Source organism: Lingula anatina, chromosome 2 (genome assembly GCF_051362555.1).
Source record: "Lingula anatina isolate TDL-2025a chromosome 2, LinAna3.0, whole genome shotgun sequence".
In the NCBI taxonomy this organism is placed as follows: domain Eukaryota; kingdom Metazoa; phylum Brachiopoda; class Lingulata; order Lingulida; family Lingulidae; genus Lingula; species Lingula anatina.
Window position 1 is genome coordinate 5,602,706 of NC_141768.1, and position 21,094 is coordinate 5,623,799.

Consider the following 21,094-nt stretch of genomic DNA (forward strand, 5'->3'; position numbering starts at 1 on the left):
TTTTAAAATATTCTGTTTGTGTTTTTAGAGATCTACCATTGTGCACACTGGAAACAAGAGGAGGCGTGTTAGTCTGTTTTATTAAAATACTTGCATTCAGCAAAGGTCCCTGTGGAGTTAGTGCACATTAGCTGGGTAAACAAAATTCATTGTGAATGGTCCCTTAAATGCATGGTCATTCTACAGATACCCATCCTCACCTGCCCTTCACTTTGGTTGTCACATAAGTCAATGAGGAACAGCCTTGGGTATGCATCATCCACATAACCAGAGATCTGCCTCAGTATCTTCCTCTGGGCCAGCTCATACAATTCCTGGAAGGCAGAGCTTGGGTTGGCGGAAGTTTTGGATGAAGTAGGTACGTGGCTCACTGCTTCCTCTGCCTTCGTTGCCTGGATCTGTTCTCTAACGGCAGACAACAACTGATCATGTGATGTCTCGCTGGGTGCCTGGAAGTTGAACTTGTGATATCCCAGGGACAGCATGCCAACCTTAAATGAGAGATGATGAGAATAGATATTGCAACAGATGTTGTTTAGATTTTTTTGTTTTCTGATCCTATCATATGGTGATATTTCTGTCAAACCTGCTGATTCAAAATTACACTTTGAAAAATCCAGTGTGTACAAAAATTTCCCAAAAAACATTCAAAGACACTTGTACTACATGTACAATGCTCAATATAAATATTCTTAAAAATATCATTTGAACATTTTTTATGAACTTGTATCTGTCCTTTTTTGTTCTTGTCATATCTATCTATATAAACTTCTATCAAGCTTACTTCAGTAGCAGCCCACTGGAAACCAGTCCCAACTACAGCTAGGATGATGGGTTTTCTTAAAGCTACATGGGCAAAACGGAACTCCATTTGGCAGTTGGCAGATAGGGCATACTCATCAGACACGCAGGCAACCACAACCTTGGTGTTCTTCAGACCTTCAGCGATATCCTCAAACAGTCCATTTTCTCCAACTCTCTCCACATCCAGCCAACAGTTGATCCCATTCTTCTCCAGAAATTCCTTGATTTCACGTGGATCTCCATTCCCAATGGCACCCTCTTTTGGTCTAAAGACCTGACCCATTTTCAGTGCTGATGCTGAATTGGTCCAGCAATAACTGATAAAGCAATCAGATGCCACACTAACCCCCTTCTTCTTCTTTGTTTTCAAGCGTAATTTACTGAAAAGTTCTTTCATGCTTTCCTCAAACAAGGAAGGGCGACTGAAGTTAAGGTAGACCTTCTCTGCCACCTGCATACCAATATCAGACTTCAGCCAATCTCTGTTAGGATCAACCATCAGCAAGATAAAGGGTTTCTTCAGGCTGTCATTTACATACTGAAATAACCTCTGACACTCGGAATCTTTCACAAACTGACAGGAAATAAATATCAAGGCCACCTTGGATGTTTGGATCTCAGTAGCAACAAGCTCTGCATCTGGAGTCTGCGTCGCTTCTGGCAGCCAACACTTGAATCCTGCTTTCACTAATCTTGCCTCAATATCGCAAATTGGTGCAGCATCACAGCCATCTGTCTTCTCCAGGTCTTGCTTACAGAACAAGAAACAGGCATCATAACCAAGCTTGTCCTGCAGACTATTAAGGTCTCTCACAGTGTCTTGAAAGTTGAGATCGAAGGTGTCATCGGAGTCGGGCGGCATGTTGGCTTGGACTTCTGCTATGGACAGGGTGTGGAAAAAATTGTGGCACTGCAGGAACAGGGCTTTTTTGTCAATAGCTCTATGAAGAACATTGGATGAAAACAGGGTAGGGTCCTTAGCATCGCTTCGCAGACAATCCATACAGGGCAGCAGGTATTCATATGAAACACCCTGGAATGATTCTTCAATGAGGCCCTCAAATATTTCATGCACTAAAAGCAGGAAGTTCTCAGGCCGCACTCCCTGAGCCTTCACCAAAACCTGGTTGTTGTCCTGCTGGGAGAGAAGTGCAAGGTGGCCATTCTTCTGGAGGATGGAGCCTGTCTTCCACATGGCAGAGGTATCAGAGAACTCTGAGAGACGAACTTGAACTCTGTTGAACAGTCCAGCGGGCAGGTAATCAAACTGATAAATTATCTTCAACTCTCGTTCATCTTTATCCATCTTCTCTGGCCAGTCAATCTGAAGAGAAGTAACAGAGTGCCATTGACAAATTTCCACATCATGGTTCTCAAATACTAATTTAAGAGAATATATGGGAGCTGGCAGACAAGACGGGTTGGGGGTAAAACCATGACTACTGCCAGTGCTCACAAAGGTGGTACAATATTGCCATTAAGGAAAGGGCTGTTGATAATTTTCCCTTTAAATCAAATTCTAAGTGAGTTCAGTAAAATACTAAAATCTTATGTCTTCTTCAGTATGACATTTAGGTCTAGTGTTGGATTATTTTTGTTGTTATTTAAACTGGCCTGTCTTACAAAAATGACATGGCTTGGATTTTATCTGTGCAAACTTTGTGTATCATATCTTTACCTGGGGTTGTTTCTGAGGCAGTAAACAGGGAACAATGCTGGTCTCTTCTTCTGACAATGGGAATGTCAGGTTGAAGACTTCAGTCAGTTTCAGTAGCCACTGGTGAAGGTCTTCTGGATAGTCCTTCCATATGACTCCAATATCAGAGTGTTGCAGACGACCATCCTTAGAAAAAATGTATTATTCAATTATTCAATTATGTCATAGTAGTATATCAGTAGAGGTTCAGAGAGTACTTCTGAGTGCAACAAAACCATTACCTTATTGAAGTTGCAGTAAATGAACAGAAAAATCATTTTTCATTTTAATATATAACATGATCTCACACTATCTTTTTTTATACTTTGTGCTGAAAAGCATGCTTTTCATATGATATACTCTTATAGATCCCCTGAATCATCTTCTTCATATATCAATAGTAATGCTTAATAAAATATTGTTTTAGGAAATTATCTTAAATCAACTTGATTCCAATTTAGTGAGTTATCACCACAGCCTAAAGACAGTCTAAATGAAAAACAGTGTTGGGTGCACAATCGGTCATGCCTGTCTTACCTTAATCACCGAGTTGTGTACAGACACAATACATGCCATGACATCCACAATCCACTGTGGGTTAATCACCACTTTGTCACTTAAGAATTCATTCTCAAAGTGATGCAGTGTGCCCAGGTCATGCAGAAATCCAACAGCCTGTGTGACTTCTTCTGCCTCATGAATGCCTTGCATCTGGAAATACATGTATAGCCACTCTGTCATATGTCTTCTGTCCTATACAGGACAGGCTGCTATAAACAAGGCTTGAAGTTGGCAATTTCAGATGTGAGGGGGCTATTTTTTATTTTATTTTTATTTTTATTTATTTATTTATTCTTTTTTTTTTTTTTGCGAAACTTACAATTTTTTCAGTCAGTAAGTACCATAAATGTAGGTCTAGAATGACAATTTTTTTTTGCTTTGTTTTAATATTTTCTCAAAAAGTCAAGTATTCAGACACAATTTTTTCATGGTATTTTATCCCAAGGCTCCTTCTTTATCGCTTTATATATAATTTAATCCCATTTACCTCTGCCAAGTTTTGAACCTCTTGCCACAAAAGAACACTCTTGGTGCCTCTTTGCTTCATTATGGCTGTTTCGAATTTGATCCAAGGGATTGGAAACTGCTTCCCAATGTAAGACTGCTTCATTGTGACATTAATGATTTCATCTAGGAGAGAATCGATGCCCTGGCCAGTCAATGAACTCACAGTGTAAAACCCAGCAATGGATGGAAACTTCTTTTCGATGCTCTCTGATGGAATATCTGCCTTAGCAATCTAAGTGATGGAAATTTATAATATCAAAATTAGTTTTCTGAAAAGCTTGATATGAGAAGAAAAACTAGTCAACAAATAACAAGTCACTGTCAACTTTCTAATAAAAATTTAGGAGCTAAGAAATGCTAGCAGATTATGTGGAAAGAGTAAGCTTTAACTTCTATAAATCATTTCACTTTAAATTATATGGCTAAAATACCTTATCAGCATGAGTGCCAACAATAAACACTGGAGCTTTGGGTGCATGGCAGGCTATGGAATGGAGCCAAAAGTCCAATCCTGCATGCTCATAACCTAGCCTAGTGTTCCACACCAGAACATAGATGGCTCTCTTTGACAAGAAGAACTGATGGGTGTTGTAGTAAAGTGTCTGGCCAGCAAAGTCCCACACACTGTATGTGATGGGTTCCTGGTCTCCATGCTTGACTGTCCACATGTTGATGTCTATGCCGTCAGTAATGGCTTCACCTTCGATTTGGCTAGATTTGAAGTCATTGCTCATCAATGAACGCATCAGGCTGGAAAATGTGACAAGATGTTTACTATTTTAACTATTAAATAAAAATGATATTGTTCTAAGTGATTGAGGTATAAATTAAAGAAAGTTCAAACATGCAGTACAAGCACACCTTCATTATTAACAAATTTAAGATGTCTTTTTAAAAACTGGCGGTATTCTGTATGACACAGAAGATTCCCAGTATCTAATGTAATTACCAAGATATTGTTAAAGCCTAAAGTACAATGGGTTCTCCGTCCACTATTACCTTGTTTTTCCAGCCCCACCCAGCCCCACAAACATCAACTTGGTTTTGTTGTATTTCATGGAACCCATCTGAAGTCTTTTCATGTAGGCAATGGTCTGTGCTGCTCCACGATGGATTATTTCTGGTGGTGGTGTGGAGAGACGCGGGCAGCTTTCCAGCATCAATTCTAACAACAAATATTTCACCATTAGAAAATGTAAGTTTGAATTATAAATCAATAATAAGTAATACCAAGAGCTTAACATGCAATTAACTGCAAAATTATTTTGAAAACTGTTTAATTATATTTTTAAACATCAAAAGCAAAAACCATCCAATTGCATGTTTTCTAAAAAACAATTTTACAAAATGGTACTCTATAAAACACACACACACAAAAACACATATACAGACCTTGCTGACCAAGCCAAAACAACTTAATGCCAAGTTCACCAATATGAACACTGTATACTACTCTAAAACATTTATAATCAATAGCATGCACTTACTCTGCAAGGGTAGTTTTCCCACTTTGGGGCTCAGAGACTCCAGGTAAGGGTTGTGGTCCAAGTTCAGCTCTTCCAAGTGAGATAACCTCTCAATACCATCAGGTAGAAACTGGATGGCTGTGCGACAGAAACTCAGGGAACGAAGCTTGGTACAGTGGAACAGAACCTCTGGGAAGCCCCCCTCACACCCAGGCCCTGGTTATGAATACAAACAGGTTATGTTTAGTGAGATATAGCTCTATGTATCTACTAATTGAAATTTCAAACCGCTCAAGCATCAGGTCCATAGCCAGCAATATTAAAAGGGGGTTATTTTTCTGAGAAAGTGGACTTTTTGCCATGAAACCTTTGTTTACCTAGACAATATATTACCCAGAGAGGACCTTTTCCCCGCAAAAAGGGAGGTTATTTTGAACCCCATGATACTATGACAGATTGAAATATATTCATAAGGTAACGTAGTAAACAATAATTTCTGGACTTTGCAAGATTTACATGTGTAATGCCAGCTAGTTTACCTGGTTTAAATCTTGGGAACACACTGAATGCTTCTTTTCTGAAATCAGCCAAAGTTTGACCTGTGAGAACCCCCTTGTTGTCAGCATCATACTGCTTCACCAGTCTGGACAGCTGATCAAACTAGAATAAGAAGATAAATATCACTGAATACCCACTTATGAATTTAACTCGCAATTTAAGTCAATGAACAGCCACAAAGAGTTTGAAACATTGCCATAGTAATTGCATCTACTGACAGATATTATTTGTCAGTCCAAAAATGGAAGCGAAAAATCTTTGTGTGTATGTATGTGTGTGTATGTTTGTAAGCTGAATGATTAATAATTGTCTCAAACACATTATATTCAACCAATTACCAACTCTCATGTTAACTTACCTTATCTTTGATACTGTATGCCTGCACATCATGCTCCAGGAAAGCAGTGCAATGGAGCGGGTCTTTGAAGGGAAGTTTTATTCCCTTGATATGCAACTGACGCAGATTCTGAAATATTTTATTGATACACATGTACTTGTATTGACACCCAGTAAAAGTGTGCATGTTAAATGAATGTATACATATTTTCAACATATTTGGGAGAAAATAATTAACTGAGGTTAGATCATGAAGACATGCTAAAACACACAACATGTAGGATAAGTGTTTATGTTGTTCATCTGAACGTAGCTTTATCTGTTTGTTCTCCATCAAAGAGTTAAAAGAATGAATCAGTTATTATAATACATTAAAATACTTTATAATTCACACCCACCTTCAGTTTAGCAAAACTTGGAGGAAGGTTGCTAACCAATGTATGGGTTAGGTCAAGTTTTGTGAGATTCAAAAGATTTCCAATATCATCTGGAACCTCTTGTATCAGGGTATTTGCCAGGACCAGCACAGAGAGACTGGTAAACTCAGTAAGGAACCTTGGAAACTTCTCCAGTGGATTGTCTGTCAACTTCAAGGTCCGCAATGAGTCCTTCAATTGTACAAAACTTTCAGGAAGGGCATGACCATCAGACGTTGTCATTTTCAAGGTGAGTGTGATCAGAGAACCACACTTAAAGGGCAGTTGTTCATCTGGTATCTTCAGCCCACTGCTAGATACTTGTAGATGTTGGAGATCAGTTACTGCCACACTGTCAGACTCAAAGTCAATGTCCAGAGTCCTGTAATCAGGTATTTTGGTCAAGGCATTCTGGAGAGAGTTGTCTAACTGGATGACATCTGGGTTGACCTAAAATGATAAAAAAAGGTGTCCACTAGATAATTAATTTGGTCAGTCAGTGTTGAACTGTATTTGATATGAACTGATTTGAAAACTGCACAATGACATGATAGTGAATGCAAAAAAAGGACATTGTTTTAAACAAATATAGAGATCCAACCTTAACTAAGAGCGCATTCCCAGAGATTTAGATCGATCCAACTAGATCGACATAACTCCCTGGGGGTTCACGTTAAATAGCTGTCAGCCGAGCACGCACTAGAGTTAATTACCCCCTTTCAGCTTTCAGCTTTTAGTAGGTGGGACAGACGCTTAAGCCGGCTAAGCTGACAGTAATCTAGTGAGACTCCCCACAGGGATAGATCGATCTAAAATCTGTGGGAATGGGGTCTAAGTTTTATTTCAAACTATGTGAGTATATTTTTCCTTGTGTAAAAATGGCTGCAACTTACCACAGGTTTGCCATTGTCAAGCTTTCGGCTCTCAAAGAGATCTGCAGTTTTGGCATTTATTGCAGCTAACAGAAGCCCTGTTGCCCTATACACACTGACAATACTATCCAACCCTTCTCTGAACTATACAAGAAAAAGACCACTGACAGTTAGATTTCAAAAACTTAAATTCATTGATACACGGATTGTGCCAATTAATTCAAGTACTTTTCAAGACCACAAACTGGCTTTAAATCGCAGAGCTAAATTCAAGTACTTTTCAAGCTTGTATGAACCCTGTGACAAGAGATACATTAAAAATATTGTTTTCAAGCATTTTTCTAACATGTAGAGATAGCAGTTTGAATCCAGCTATTGGGACAAATTTGAAAGAAGTTATGCAGTCACATGACTTACCACAGGGTCAGGTAAATCATAGGGCTTAAAGCTTTCTTCTTTAAGTACATCTTCTGGAAACAACCACTGTTTGTTTTGTATAACAGGCTGGAACAGAATCAATATTAGATGATATATTATATGTATACAGGCAAGTTCATGTATTCTAACAGGTAAGTCACCAGATTTTAATGATTGGGCATTGGTGGTGGTCGTCGTGGTGGTGAGAGAGAGAGAGAGAGAGAAAGAGAGAGAAGGGATTAATTTTGGAGACACAATTTATTTTTCCATTGTCCCTTTTTCAAATTAAAACTGTTTTCACTTGTAACTCAACTTTGAATGCATCTTAAAAACTAGCTTACCCTCGATCTATACAGTTTATCATAATTGAAGAGCAACTGAGACAAGTGACTTTCAAACAACAGCAAAAACTCCTTTCTGTCCAGTTTCTGGTGCTTCAATGCACGTATAAGAAACAGGTTTTCATGGATCTCAAGGATTTTATCTGAAAGACATAAAAAATCCATGGCAGTAATAAGAGAATCACATATTACATTAATTTATAGTCATAAAGTTATTCAAGAAAAAATTAAACAAACACACAGCATAAATAAAAATTAAATCAAGTTATCTATTTCTTTTGTGTTGTTATCAATTAACTAAACAAATTTACAGAACAAAAAAAAACTTTAATTAACCATTATAAAAAATTACTACTTACTGTATCCAAACCTGATGTCCACTGCATAGTGGTCATTTTTGTGGATGTCATGTCTGGCTGGCTGTGTCCACTTCATCAGGCCATTTTGATAAGCAGGGAGCAGGACAATACTGTAGCCAGTGTCCAGAACATTGGGGTGTTGAAGTCTGTAGTTTAAACACTGCTCCAATACTGAGGATTAATAAATGAAACAATAAACAAGGCAGCAAAGCTGTCAAATGTACAGACAAAAAACAGAAAATAAAGATGCAAAAAAGGTCATTCAATTTTGATGCAATAATAAATAATGCTTATAATAGCACTGTCAGTCAACACTGAATTTTAATCTTGCACAACGGGTAACATGGTCAATAACAGGAGCAGACCCAGAGGTATTTTCTGACAGTATTACAAAGTATCTATGTTGATCCATCCTCCATTTTGATGGTCTTCCAACAGAAAAAAATAGATACCAGTCAATATAAACTTAATAACCTGACTGTCTTCCGGAAGACCCAGAAGATGGTCTCAATCCACCCCTTCAATAAGATTACAGTTTCAGGACCATGAGAGTTCAAATTCACATTATGAAAGTCTCAATATTTGAAAAATGATGACAGTGCATAAAATAATATTACATAATGTTTAAAGACATAAAAAACAATACAACTGCTTATGTAGAAATACAGAAAATCTGACGAGCCCCAGGCAGATGAGAGTTAAAAGTCACAAATGCAAGTGTTTGAGAAAAAATTATAAAGGAAAACAACAAAACTAGAAAAGCACTTTGAGAGTGCAGACCTCTGCCAAAGCAGCAATTGTTGATTATTATTGATAATTGATTGATTATTGATCCGGACCACCACCAAAAATTAATCATTGTCCTCTTTGGCCCACTTCCGACAGTTCCTGAAAATTTCTGCAAAATTGGTCCATAACTTTTTGTGTTATGTGGATGACAGACAAACAGGGGTGAAAATATAACCCCCTTGGCAGAGCTTGAGGTAAATATAATTCCAATGAAGATGCTATTCAAACATTTAATCTTCCAGTTTGATATATATATATATATATATATATATATATATATATATATATATAACTTATTTGCAATATTAAACAAAATTTACCTGCATAATTATCACTGCTTCCTTATTATTAATCTAGCAGAGAGCTTTACCTTTGGGAGTTTACAGGGAAATATCAACAAGTCTGCTTTGCCTAATCTCATTTAATGGCCTATTAAAGCAAATGACTTTATAACTCTGAAATTAATCTAGTGATACCCAAGGGTAATTTACAGACTGACCCACTCAAAGGTCTTCAGGCCCATAAGTCACACCTTAAGAAAAGCACAAAACCATAATGCCCAAAATAGGAGACTACCAATCCTGATGCAATAATACATCATGTTTAACTGCACAGTCAACATCAACTTATGCACAACAGGTAACACAGACGAAAGTAAAAGCATAAGGCTCCAGTCCCATCAGAGTTCAAGTTTATACTTAGAAAGTGCCAGAATGAGAAAAATGAAAATTTCACAAAAAAATGCATAAATACAATAAACATGATAATCCAATAGAGCTGGTTTTCTCATGAGCTGAAGGCCAATCCTAAAAATCGTACTTGTAAGTTTAAAATTATAATAAGTAGCACAGTTTTCTTTTCATAATGTTTGCAGTAGCAGTGCAAAAAGATTGTTGTCAATTTTGATGTAACATTACATAATAAATTAGAGAATTATTATCACCAATTTTTGTTTATTGACTATAAATAGGATGGACATGTAGAAAATATGATTACCATTTGGCTTCATGTCCATGGGAGCTCCGAGTCCCACAATGAATATGCCAAAAAGATAATGAATATTACACTAAAATGTATAACTTCCAGAAAAAAAAGCCAATTAGACTGCTTTTCTAACTCAGGCTGCATTTTAGTCCTGTGTTTCTTTTTTGAAAGTTTGACAGTCATAAGTAACACGGTTTTCCCATAATGGTCATCAAGGCAGCAGCACCAAAAATTGTGTTTTCTTCTATTTTGATGCAACATTACATAATGCTTAACAGCATACTGACCATCGATTTTTAATAATAAAATATAAGTGTCATGGATTTTCACAAAATGTGACTAGCATGGGTCTTCAAGCCCGTGGAGGTTCTAAGTCACACCTTGGAAATGCCAATATGTGAAAAATTAAATTTTCACAAAAAACTGTTTAATTGCCAGAAAAATTTACCAAACAGACTGCATTGCCTACTGAAGCTGTATTTTAGTCCCATGTTTCTTTCCTGTAAGTTTGAGAACAGTAAGTGACATGATTTTCCTTAAATGGTCATCATGGGAGCACTGCCCAAAATAGGGGTTTCTTCAAATTTTGATGCAATATTACATAATGTTTTACAGCATAATGACCATCAATTTTTAATTATAAAATATTAGTATCATGGTTATTCAGAAAATGTAACTAGCAAAAGTCTTCAGGCCCATGGAACTTCAAAGTCACACCTTGAAAATGCCAAAATGTAAACAAGACAGCACTGTTCTGAAATGGGTTTATTTCCATTTTTAACACTTTTTTAACATAAAACAAAATAAACAGTTTACTGCCATTTTTATATGACCAATGAAGAAAATTGATGAGATGGAAAAAGTATCAATAGAACAGTGTTAAATGTCCAACTACTCCATTCTGAGATTCTGAACATAGTGGATGAATGCATCTGAAAAACTGCAATGATATGAGTTTATTTCCATTTTTGACACTTTATTACACAATACATGATAACAAGTTTACCATCATTTTTACAAAATCAACTAACAATGTTGTAAAGATGCAGGAAATGTCAAACAAACACTTTTACGTATCTTATTAGTTCAATAATGAGACTGTTAACATGCTTAAGAATTGAATCTGAGGAAATGTGAAAAAAACAGTATAACTTCTAAAATAATGGCCCGATTATGCTGATTTTCGAACTCAACCTGCGTTTTAGTAAGATTGACCACTCCTGTGAGTATAATTACAATTGGCCAATCCGTTTTTCTTATATTGTGTTATCAGTGTTGCATTTATATTGAAAATAGTGAAAAAACAGCATAAATTCCCTCAAAATAGCCCAATCATGCTGATTTTCGATCTTGACCTGCGTATTATGGATATTCATCAGTTCTGTAAGTTTCAAGTCAAAAGGTAAAATGGTTTTCCACTTATCGTGTTATCGGTGCTGCATATATGCTGAAAAAAGTGAAAAAACAGCATAAATTACCTAAAAGTGACCCGATCATGCTGATTTTCGAACTTGACCTGCGTATTATGAATATTCATCAGTTCTGCAAGTTTCAAGTCAAAAGGTAAAATGGTTTTCCACTTATCGTGTTATCGGTGCTGCATATATGCTGAAAAAAGTGAAAAAACAGCATAACTTCCCTAAAAATGGCCCGATCATGCTGATTTTCGAACTTGACCTGCGTATTAGGAATATTCACCAGTTCTGTAAGTTTCAAGCCAAAAGCAAAAACGGTGTTCCACTTATCGTGTTATCGGTAAAAGTGCACGACGGCGACGACAGACGCAGATGATGGCTATATGTACAGACACATCTGTGTCTGTACATAAAAATGGATAAATATAATTTTTTAGTATTCACAAGTTTATCATTGTTTTTATCATTGTTTTGTCTGTTAGTCAGTCTATATCTCATTGTGCATTCTTGCACCCAGTATGCATTTCCTTCATGTATTCCTTAATTTCTAAGGTCAAAAACTCTTCCCAATAATGCATTTTTTTTACCTTTGAAAATTAATATTCAGACAATCATAACAAAATAATGTTACATAAATGAAATCAAAAGAATCCAATATTTGTTAAATATGAATAATACACCACAATGCTTATACCTGCTGGATGGTAATGATTCACTGTGCAATACCTGGCGCCCTCTTCAGTCCAGGACTGGATGTCAAGCTGCAGCCATCGCTTGTGAATGGACAGTGCTGACACCTGTGGCTAAATGTGTAGAGATAAAAACATATGTAATATAACTTAGTCTAATTGTCAACTTCAGAAAAAAAGGTCTCTGGTTTAATCAATCTGAAATAATTTGAAAGAAAATTACTCAAAAAAAAAAAAAAAAAAAAACATACTTGAAAAAAAGAAGTATAAAATTGTTGTACAGACCTCTTGTTGTTGTACTCTAGGGAACAAGCCAAATGGTGCTGGCAAGCCTTTTTGTTTATCCAGATATTTGTACAGCTGCCTGCTATCTCGTACCATGTCTGTAACACAATGGTTGAAAATAAATTATACATGTGCATAAAATCAAAGATTTTTTAGGTATGGCATGACCTCACCAGAAACAAAAATTAAGAATGATGGAAATATTCGAGAGGTTTCAAAACAATATGCTGTATGAATTCGATCAATAAAAATCTTAAATAATTTTAATATTATCCAATAAAAAATTCAACAATCAAATATGAAGAGTAGCATCCTTAATTTTATGCATTCCATACAATATTATAGGAGTACAAAGACAGGAAACGCACCTATCACTTATCTCTAAAGTGATGAGGTTCATTTTCTATCTTTCACTTTAAAATATTGAAATAAAATTTTTCACTTACCTCTGGTTTCTGATATAATGATATTTGCATCTCCAGTTGGAGTCAAAACTGGACTCACTTGTCCAGCACTGATCTCTCCTGTGAGTCCATCTGCAGCTACCAGCTGGTCATCGGACACCTGCTGGACCTCAGACACTGCCCATTGGCTACCAATGGATGTTTTGAACATAACCAGCTGACCAGGAGAGAAGTGGCGACTAGTCACCACCTGAAAAAAAAAAAAGTATTTTAATATCTTACTAGACATTTTAAATGGAATTAAAGTTCATTTTCAATCATTCTGCTTCCCAAGGAAGGCATAAAAATCTCCATCATCACCATCTAAGGCTTTTAACAGTCCAACAGGAGTGGATTATTTGCTAGAAAGTGGGAACAAGCAAATGCCACTTGCATTATGATACATAAAAAAATTGATTAACATAAAAAGACACTACCTCCCAGCAATAAGCAAAAAAAATCTGAGTTGTAAAATTTCAAAAATATGAGCCAAGGGCAAACTTACAGGTACAGTTGGCCAGTGCAAGGTCACTACAGGTAGATCTGTTGTGGAAGATGATTCTGTGGCTTGAAATTTCAATCCACAACCACTTGGTATAAGACCAGAGAATGTCTTCCTATCATTCACAAGTACTTCAAGATAAGGCTGGAAACTCTTAAAGTATATGAATACAAAAACTGTCAATGGCTGATAAAATTCTCATTCTGATTGAGGAAAAACAGTTGTTCAAACTGACTCTTTCTATTGATTCAAGTATAAACATTTTTTTATTTGTCTGTAATATAGGCAACAACTGTTTTTGTTGGACATTATTGAAAGACCAACATAAAAACAACCTCTTACTGAACAGCATTATCTGTTTGTAGCTCTAGGTTTTCTCTTTATAGTTTTTTAAACTTTGCTTACCTGTTGGTCTTCATCCAGCTGCTCACCTGTCACCTGTAGCTTTATCTTGTCACCTGTGGAAACTTCTCCAGCTTCAAGGCTGACACTTGCAATGACATCAGTGCTACAGGACCAAAGAAAATATGAGAATCTGTATTTTATACATTTGTTTTTACCATTTTTTAATTCTTAAAAACATTTCAGTGAGGAACTATTCATTTCAGTTCAACAAATAAATGCATGTTCTTATTTTCACCAAACAAATCAAATTCATTATGTACCTTTGTTTCTCTACCACTTGCAACACCATTGACCCTGGTTTGAACACAGTGAGATAAATGGATGTCTGGTAATCATGAGATAAAACACCTGGATGTTTTATAGAAAAGTGTTCTTCAGAAGCCATGCTGAAAAAAACCCCAAACATTGAAATAAAATAGTGTGTCCTCTTATCTTCTAGAAGTGTTTCATGTAAGTATAAATGTAAATTGATTATGTGGCTGAGATTCAAATAAAATTGAAATCTTTCAATTTTATAGTTACTGCAGAAAAAATGTCACAACAAGAACATATACTTCACTCCAGCAGCAATGACAGACTACATTTAATAACACATCTTATCATCTTCATCAAAGTTTGAATTTTTTTCTGTTCATCACATGTTCATCAAATGCACGTCTGACAATAACAAAACAATCCCTTTAAATACAGGACATGGGTCTTTATCTTTTTCAGGGACACTCAATTTCTTACTAGTGTCATTTTATATTTCAAATACCTCTTCTTTCTCAGTAGGTTGAAATCTATCAATGTCCCCTGAAAATTTTGGCCTTGCTCATCTTGGTGCTGAGCCATGAACGATGGGCTTAGACTACTCTGCATTTTCTGAAAATAACAAATTTCATACATATAGTGCTATTTAATCTCTTCTATATAATTATACATTAATCCAGTTAATCTAACCGTAGGAACAAAAATACTGTGACATATATACTAGTATTCATGGATGTGTGGAGTGTCTAACTGACATACCCACAATTTGGCCACACATCTTCTACAAATTCCACAGTTGGCACATTTCCAGCCAATAGCAGCACAGTTGCACCTCCAGGTGCTCCCTATGTGATTTTGTGGACACTGGCCACCCTTGCTGAGGCAGTGGTCACACCAGCAGCAGCTGTGAGGGGGGTCGTAACTCTCACACCAGTCATGGTATGGGAGGAAGGGTTGGTAATCTGGAATGATATAGAAGGAAGGGTTGGTAATCTGGAATCACATGGGAAGAAAAGGCTGATAATATGGAAATGATGAATAAAAGTATCAGGTTTTAGGGGGTTAAAACACTACTGTCGTCGTTTTATGTCCAGGTTCCCTACATTTCAAACATAAAATTATTATGTTATCTTGTTTTATTCTCTTTCTGATTCCATATCAAACAACATATCAACTTAAGTAGACTGTTTTTTTTTTCAGTATCTAGCCCACAATGGAAAGTTGGGAATGTAGGCCTTCTATGACAAAGTTTCAATAATTCTCACACTGTAATAAAATAAAGTATTCATCAGTCCAACCCCAACTCTTGTGTTTCCTGTGAATGGGGATTTAACTATCTCAAACTCCAACTGACAGGTACTAGAAAGTCTTGGTTAATTTTTAATCATAAACAGTACGTACTGTGCATGAGTTTCAGTTCACATGTGGTTCCACAGATCTGATTAGGACAGACTGGAAAGTGTGATGTCTGCAGACTTTTGGGAAACTCTGTTGGAGAGAATAAGTGTGGTGTTGCCTCCGAGGCACATTTACCCTGGCAGGGAATGGTGATCTGAAAAACACAAACACACATGGAGCTTAGTCAAATTTTCACCAAAAGAGAGAAATTAAGCACAATTGAAAACTAAAACATACAAAACTCTGTTAAAAATCCATCTCAAGTGAGAAATAAAACAAATACCAAAAGTGTTTACCAAATTGCACTCTACACTGATCATGGATGGTAAAGGGGAAATGAAAATTAGGTTGAGAACTTTATGTCTCTTATATTAACATAGAAAACCAAACTTAATACACCTCTTTAACACCTTATTTACACCTTTAACACCAAATTAGTCCTAGATAATTTATTGCTATCAAATGACAAAACCATTGGCAATTTGTCACAATTTTTTATGAATAAATTTATTTTGGAAATTAAGTTTGTTTAGCAAGTTGCTTTGATTATTTTTTTTTAATTCAAATTTAATTAAAAGACAAGGGAAAGTTATATTTCAATTTTAGATCCCACTGGAAAAAATCATATACCTAACTATATCTTTTTTAAATTGGAATAAAATATGTTATAAAAAAAACAGTTGCATTTTCATTTTCATTACCTTAACATGTAGACTTGGGTGCCTGCTAATATGATAATCCACAATCAGTAAGTATGTGCTGAGAGTAGCCCAGATGTAGTCTAACACTATGTTCTTCTGCCCACCAGGTGGACACGTGCATCTGGCCTCGATGTCAAATTGATTGGTTACCATGACTACAAGATATCCATAGCAAATTTTTTGTCAAAAATCAATACTGATGTGCATGCTACCAAACTTATACTATAACTCCCAAGGAGTACCAATGTTGTATGGTTTATTTAGGATACAATTAAGAAACCATGTACTAAGTATTCATAAATTGTCAGTATCAGCAGGATAGCTGCCAAATTTTAATTTCACAATAAGAGATAATTTTTTCAAATGAATCCTAAAAAGACCTAATTACCTCATTAGGTCTTATGTACTAATACAAAAAGAAAATTTCATTTCGTGATCAAGATGGCAGAGATGCTGTTCAAAACAGCCATATTACACAAAGGTATATTCTACAGGTCTCAATACAAAATGAAGATTTTTTCAGTATGATTCATCTCATCTTCTTACCAGCATGCACATTCCTCTTTATGAGGATTTCCATTGCTCCTTTTCTGCACAAGACACCAGCGGACCAGATATACATCACATCACCTAGCAACAAGCAGTCAGAGATAATTCTGCCAAGCAAGGAACCCGAGTAGCCATTTGTAAACCTGTAACTCAAGCTCACTCTCAGGTCTTCTGGATTGTAATCCTTGGAATTCAAGTGAGGAAAATAGTTTTCCTGAAAAAAAAGGAATTTTTCATGTAACATACTTTTAAAGTGCATTCACAATTAATTGTTCATACTAATCTTGCTAGTTTTGCGCTAACTCCATGGGGACTCTTGCTGAATGCAATAAGATTAACATATTTAAATGCCTCCTGCTGTTGAGTAAAATACAGAAAAGCTGGTGATTATCACCCTGAGCTTCAGAGCTAACTTGACACTAACCTTTTCACTGTAGCCTATCTCCATCGTGTCAAGTAACCTCTGACGAAAATAGTTTGACCTATTTTATATAAGCCAATCGAATCCATGTTTCAAAAATTTTCACCAAAGTTTGGTGAAAACGCTGATTGGTTGATCGTCAATCGGCAATCCTCGGCTGATTCCGCAAGCTCCATACTAACAACATAGTTATTGTCGAGTGCGGAGACATCCGAGTAGTTCCGAGTGGTTCCGAGTGCATAACCGTACACAAAGAAAGCATGGAGTATATCGGAATTGAAACCAGAGCAGTATGATGCCCTGCATCATTATCTACTGAGGGATGATGTATTTTGCGTGCTGCCCACAGGTTACGGCAAGTCCCTGATATTCAGCCTTATCTTTGATTGGTCCGGATTTGAACAAAGCGCGCTTTGACTCGTTCGCGTTCATTGGCTAGATCGTTCAATGAGTCATTGAGTGCGGGCTTTAAATTTGATTGGCGGGCGGCGGGGGCACTCGAATCTGGTCAGAGGTTACTTGACACGATGGAGATAGGCTACAGTGAAAAGGTTAGTGTCAAGTTAGCTCTGAAGCTCAGGGTGGTGATTATAGGAAAGCACGTAGGAAACAAAAGGTGTGTTAATTTTTAAATCTTAATATGGATGCAATATTGTCAACTATGCATGTAAGAAATTAAAAAAATTATCAGACAGATATATCATAAGGATATTACTTTAAGTTATGCTAGTTGTGTTTGCTGTTACAATGCACACATATTTACATGAAAATATTTTTCTGAAAGTCTATCTTTAGATGCACCATCAAGGTACAAGTATGGTTTTGGCTGCAGTTGCACAAATGACGCCAGGAGGAATGGAGGGTCTTCTGGATGCAGACGACAATATGGAATTTTAAACATGCCTCCATCATGGAACATAATGCTCATCCAATGAGAGAACTATGGAAAAAAATATGAATTGTACTGTAAATTATGTTTACTAGAAAATGTACCAAGTGCAATGTCTTTATCAGATAGAAATGTGACATTCTAATCTCCTTTAGAACATATTCTATCAGGCAAAAATACTTCTTACTGATATGATAATTTGAACAAATGTAAATAAGAACTTTTATTAACCATTCAGAATTTTAAGTCATACACCTTGTTTTTACTTTCAGTCCTCCCCCTCTTTTCTTATAATGTAAAATCCCTTTCTTTTCTAGAATTCATGCATCTCTATGTATTTCCATGTTTCTTCTATTTCCATTCCAATTACTGAATATTACTTCAATGTATCAAATAAAAATAACCAACCTCTTCATCAGTTGCAAGTTCTCCAATTACATTTCGCAGATCAGCCATTCTCAAAAGGCTTTGTTCTGCTGACAAAGATTTGATGCGTCCTAAATTCTTAAAGCCCTCAATTTTGTACAATTGTGCACTAAGGTTCAGAAACCACTGGATGTCAGTCACAACATATTGTTCAGGTGTGTCTTTCAGAAAAACTACTTTGCCCTAAAAAAATAAAAAAGAAGGGGAAACAAAATATATTTATAACTACAATTTAAGAGTGTAATACTATAATTTAAGAGTGTATTACAGAAAAAACAAATTCAAAAATCTGACATAAACTTATTTTAAACTAGTTTGTAATGAGAGTGATTTTTCTGTTAACCATATACATGTACATCCATCCATCCATCTACTGATTGCTACCATTTACTCAGTATAAACAGATATCATACCTGGTAGTATTCTAATAAAATACACTTCAATTCACTACTTGACAAGAGTTTATTTGCACTGGATCTCATTTGCCAAAATATCAGTTAAGTTTTCTCATTTAAATGGTTACTTACCATTCTGTCAAGCCTGCTGAGTGCCTGAGCATAAGCTGCCGGATTAGCACCAAATGGTTTCTCCTTCAACTCTGACACCAGTTTGTCCAGTGAGCATATTCTGTGGTTTGGGAGGGCCTTTGAAATATCCATAAATGGTCCAGAGAACTCTAAACTTTGCTCAAAATTCATTCCAACAGCATTTGAGCATAATGCTGATAGTCTTGACAGCAAAAATGCTGCACCCTGAAACAGAGTGACATTAACAAATACTTTAAAATGACATAACCATATGCATGTAAGGGGTGGTGTCAGCAACCATTAATTTTATGTATAAAAGTTTTAAAATCGAACAGAATAAAGAGATCATCTTAAACTTCTTTTATCAAATTTTATCAAGTTTTCCATTTTTGACCCCATGATTACTACACAATTTAAATAAAAAAATAAAGTTTAGTTTGACACATGGCTATATAGTTTATTACAAAAGAAGATATGAAGGATAAATAAGGTACTATCAGATGGTCCCAAGCCTAAATCAAAGTCTATTAAATTAATTACAGAAAGAAAAGGATAGTTAACACAATAGATATCTGTGTGTGTGTGTGTGTGTGTGTGTGTGTGTGTGTGCGTGCATGTGTGGGTGCATGCATGCATGTGTGTGTGTGTGTGTGTGTGTGCGTGTGTGTGTGTGAACGAATGCACACATTCCTCTATGCTACAGTACACCTCCTGTCTTATTTAATTTTCAGGTGTTTGTACACGTAATTGTGTGTGCTGTAGTATGGTAATGAGCACATCCATAACAGGTGTTAAAATGAGTTTAAAGTGCAATACCTGTCCATATTCTATGATGTTCGACACATTGGATTCTTTAGATGTTGCGTATTTTATCTTCCCATAGGCATATACAGCATGCACCCACACATGAAAAGCTACACCTGCATTTGATACTACAGCAATCTGGAAAACAAAAGCAATCAAATATTTTTTACACAAACTACTAAAAGAACCAATAACTTTTATTTTCTATTTCCTTTATTCTTTTAGATAAGAGTAAATGATTCAAATAATGAGAAAGCATCTCAGTGGTTTTTATTCAAACAATTTGCATTTTAGTGTTCTCTTTTATTCAACTAAAATTTCCAAGGAGAACCAAATGCTGTCTAATAAAAATAATATTTGGATTTCACAATATCAAGAAAATTTTTGATAAATTAACCAAACTCCTACCTTTGATTCAGTGAATCTTTCATCATTGATATACGCCTCAATTTCTGCCATTTGCTCTTCTGTAACAGTGTCCTAAAATAAAATATTTTCACAAAATGAGGTGCATTATTCAAATATATATTTTTTAAAAACACTGGAGTCTTGGGAATACATACATTAAATTATATTGAAATGCATCACAACTGCTTTCTTATAATGTGGATATTTAAATTATCCAACCTGGTATTATCATAAACAAAGTTGCCAAAGTTTTGAGAAAAAAATGTACGTCAACATCTAAAACCTTACCAGTTCATAAGAATGCATATCCCTCAGGAAGGAAAAACTTGAGATAAGTTTCTTTGCTGTTGGCCACCATTTACTAGCATCACTGCTATCTTCTACTGTCTTGGGCTACCAAAAGCAATGAAAATGTGTTAATATGAGAGAGAGAGAGAGAGAGAGAGAGAGAGAGAGAGAGAGAGAGAGAGAGAGAGAGAGAGAGAGAGAGAGAGAGAGAGAGAGAGAGAGAGAGAGAGAGAGAGAGAGAGAGAGAGAGTCAATTCTCTCTTGCTTGCTGTTAATACTAATCTTATAATAAATATATAATAAAAAATTCATATTTGAAAATTTAGTACTTAAAAGTGAAAAAATATCTATCCATTAAAGAATATCATCAAATGTGTCATCGATAAGGGGAAAAAAAATCTAAATTTCTCCCCTTTTTTACTCTAGTCTTCATCACTTACAACCAACATGACAGACATGCATTTATGCAAAAGAACCTACTTACTCTCTGATTTAAAAGAATACACAATGCCCTTGTGCATTCAAGTACGGCAACTGGTGGTTTAGAATAAGACTTTAGCTAAAAGATAGAAAAGTATCTATAAAT

General features: G+C 35.8%; 1 protein-coding gene across 3 annotated transcripts in view; it reads right to left on the reverse strand.

The window, feature by feature from the left end:
- LOC106176900 (uncharacterized) overlaps positions 1-21,094 on the reverse strand; it is a 32,530-nt gene that overhangs the window by 3,285 nt on the left and 8,151 nt on the right. For all 3 annotated transcript variants that reach the window (XM_087004659.1, XM_087004658.1, XM_087004660.1), the window contains exons 11-43: positions 20,993-21,067; positions 20,509-20,613; positions 20,221-20,292; positions 19,825-19,950; positions 19,009-19,233; positions 18,464-18,664; positions 17,930-18,106; positions 16,743-16,959; positions 16,197-16,351; positions 15,499-15,649; positions 14,857-15,059; positions 14,603-14,709; positions 14,106-14,231; positions 13,846-13,948; positions 13,444-13,593; positions 12,942-13,149; positions 12,496-12,593; positions 12,216-12,324; positions 8,334-8,504; positions 7,975-8,117; positions 7,634-7,720; positions 7,238-7,360; positions 6,327-6,794; positions 5,951-6,058; positions 5,574-5,694; positions 5,056-5,250; positions 4,568-4,733; positions 4,000-4,318; positions 3,549-3,800; positions 3,038-3,211; positions 2,483-2,647; positions 785-2,128; positions 201-491 (exon numbers count right to left, since the gene is read on the reverse strand). In XM_087004659.1, the coding sequence (XP_086860785.1) occupies positions 201-491; positions 785-2,128; positions 2,483-2,647; positions 3,038-3,211; positions 3,549-3,800; positions 4,000-4,318; positions 4,568-4,733; positions 5,056-5,250; positions 5,574-5,694; positions 5,951-6,058; positions 6,327-6,794; positions 7,238-7,360; positions 7,634-7,720; positions 7,975-8,117; positions 8,334-8,504; positions 12,216-12,324; positions 12,496-12,593; positions 12,942-13,149; positions 13,444-13,593; positions 13,846-13,948; positions 14,106-14,231; positions 14,603-14,709; positions 14,857-15,059; positions 15,499-15,649; positions 16,197-16,351; positions 16,743-16,959; positions 17,930-18,106; positions 18,464-18,664; positions 19,009-19,233; positions 19,825-19,950; positions 20,221-20,292; positions 20,509-20,613; positions 20,993-21,067 (6,735 nt within the window). The remainder of the gene's footprint in view (positions 1-200; positions 492-784; positions 2,129-2,482; positions 2,648-3,037; positions 3,212-3,548; positions 3,801-3,999; positions 4,319-4,567; positions 4,734-5,055; positions 5,251-5,573; positions 5,695-5,950; positions 6,059-6,326; positions 6,795-7,237; positions 7,361-7,633; positions 7,721-7,974; positions 8,118-8,333; positions 8,505-12,215; positions 12,325-12,495; positions 12,594-12,941; positions 13,150-13,443; positions 13,594-13,845; positions 13,949-14,105; positions 14,232-14,602; positions 14,710-14,856; positions 15,060-15,498; positions 15,650-16,196; positions 16,352-16,742; positions 16,960-17,929; positions 18,107-18,463; positions 18,665-19,008; positions 19,234-19,824; positions 19,951-20,220; positions 20,293-20,508; positions 20,614-20,992; positions 21,068-21,094) is intronic.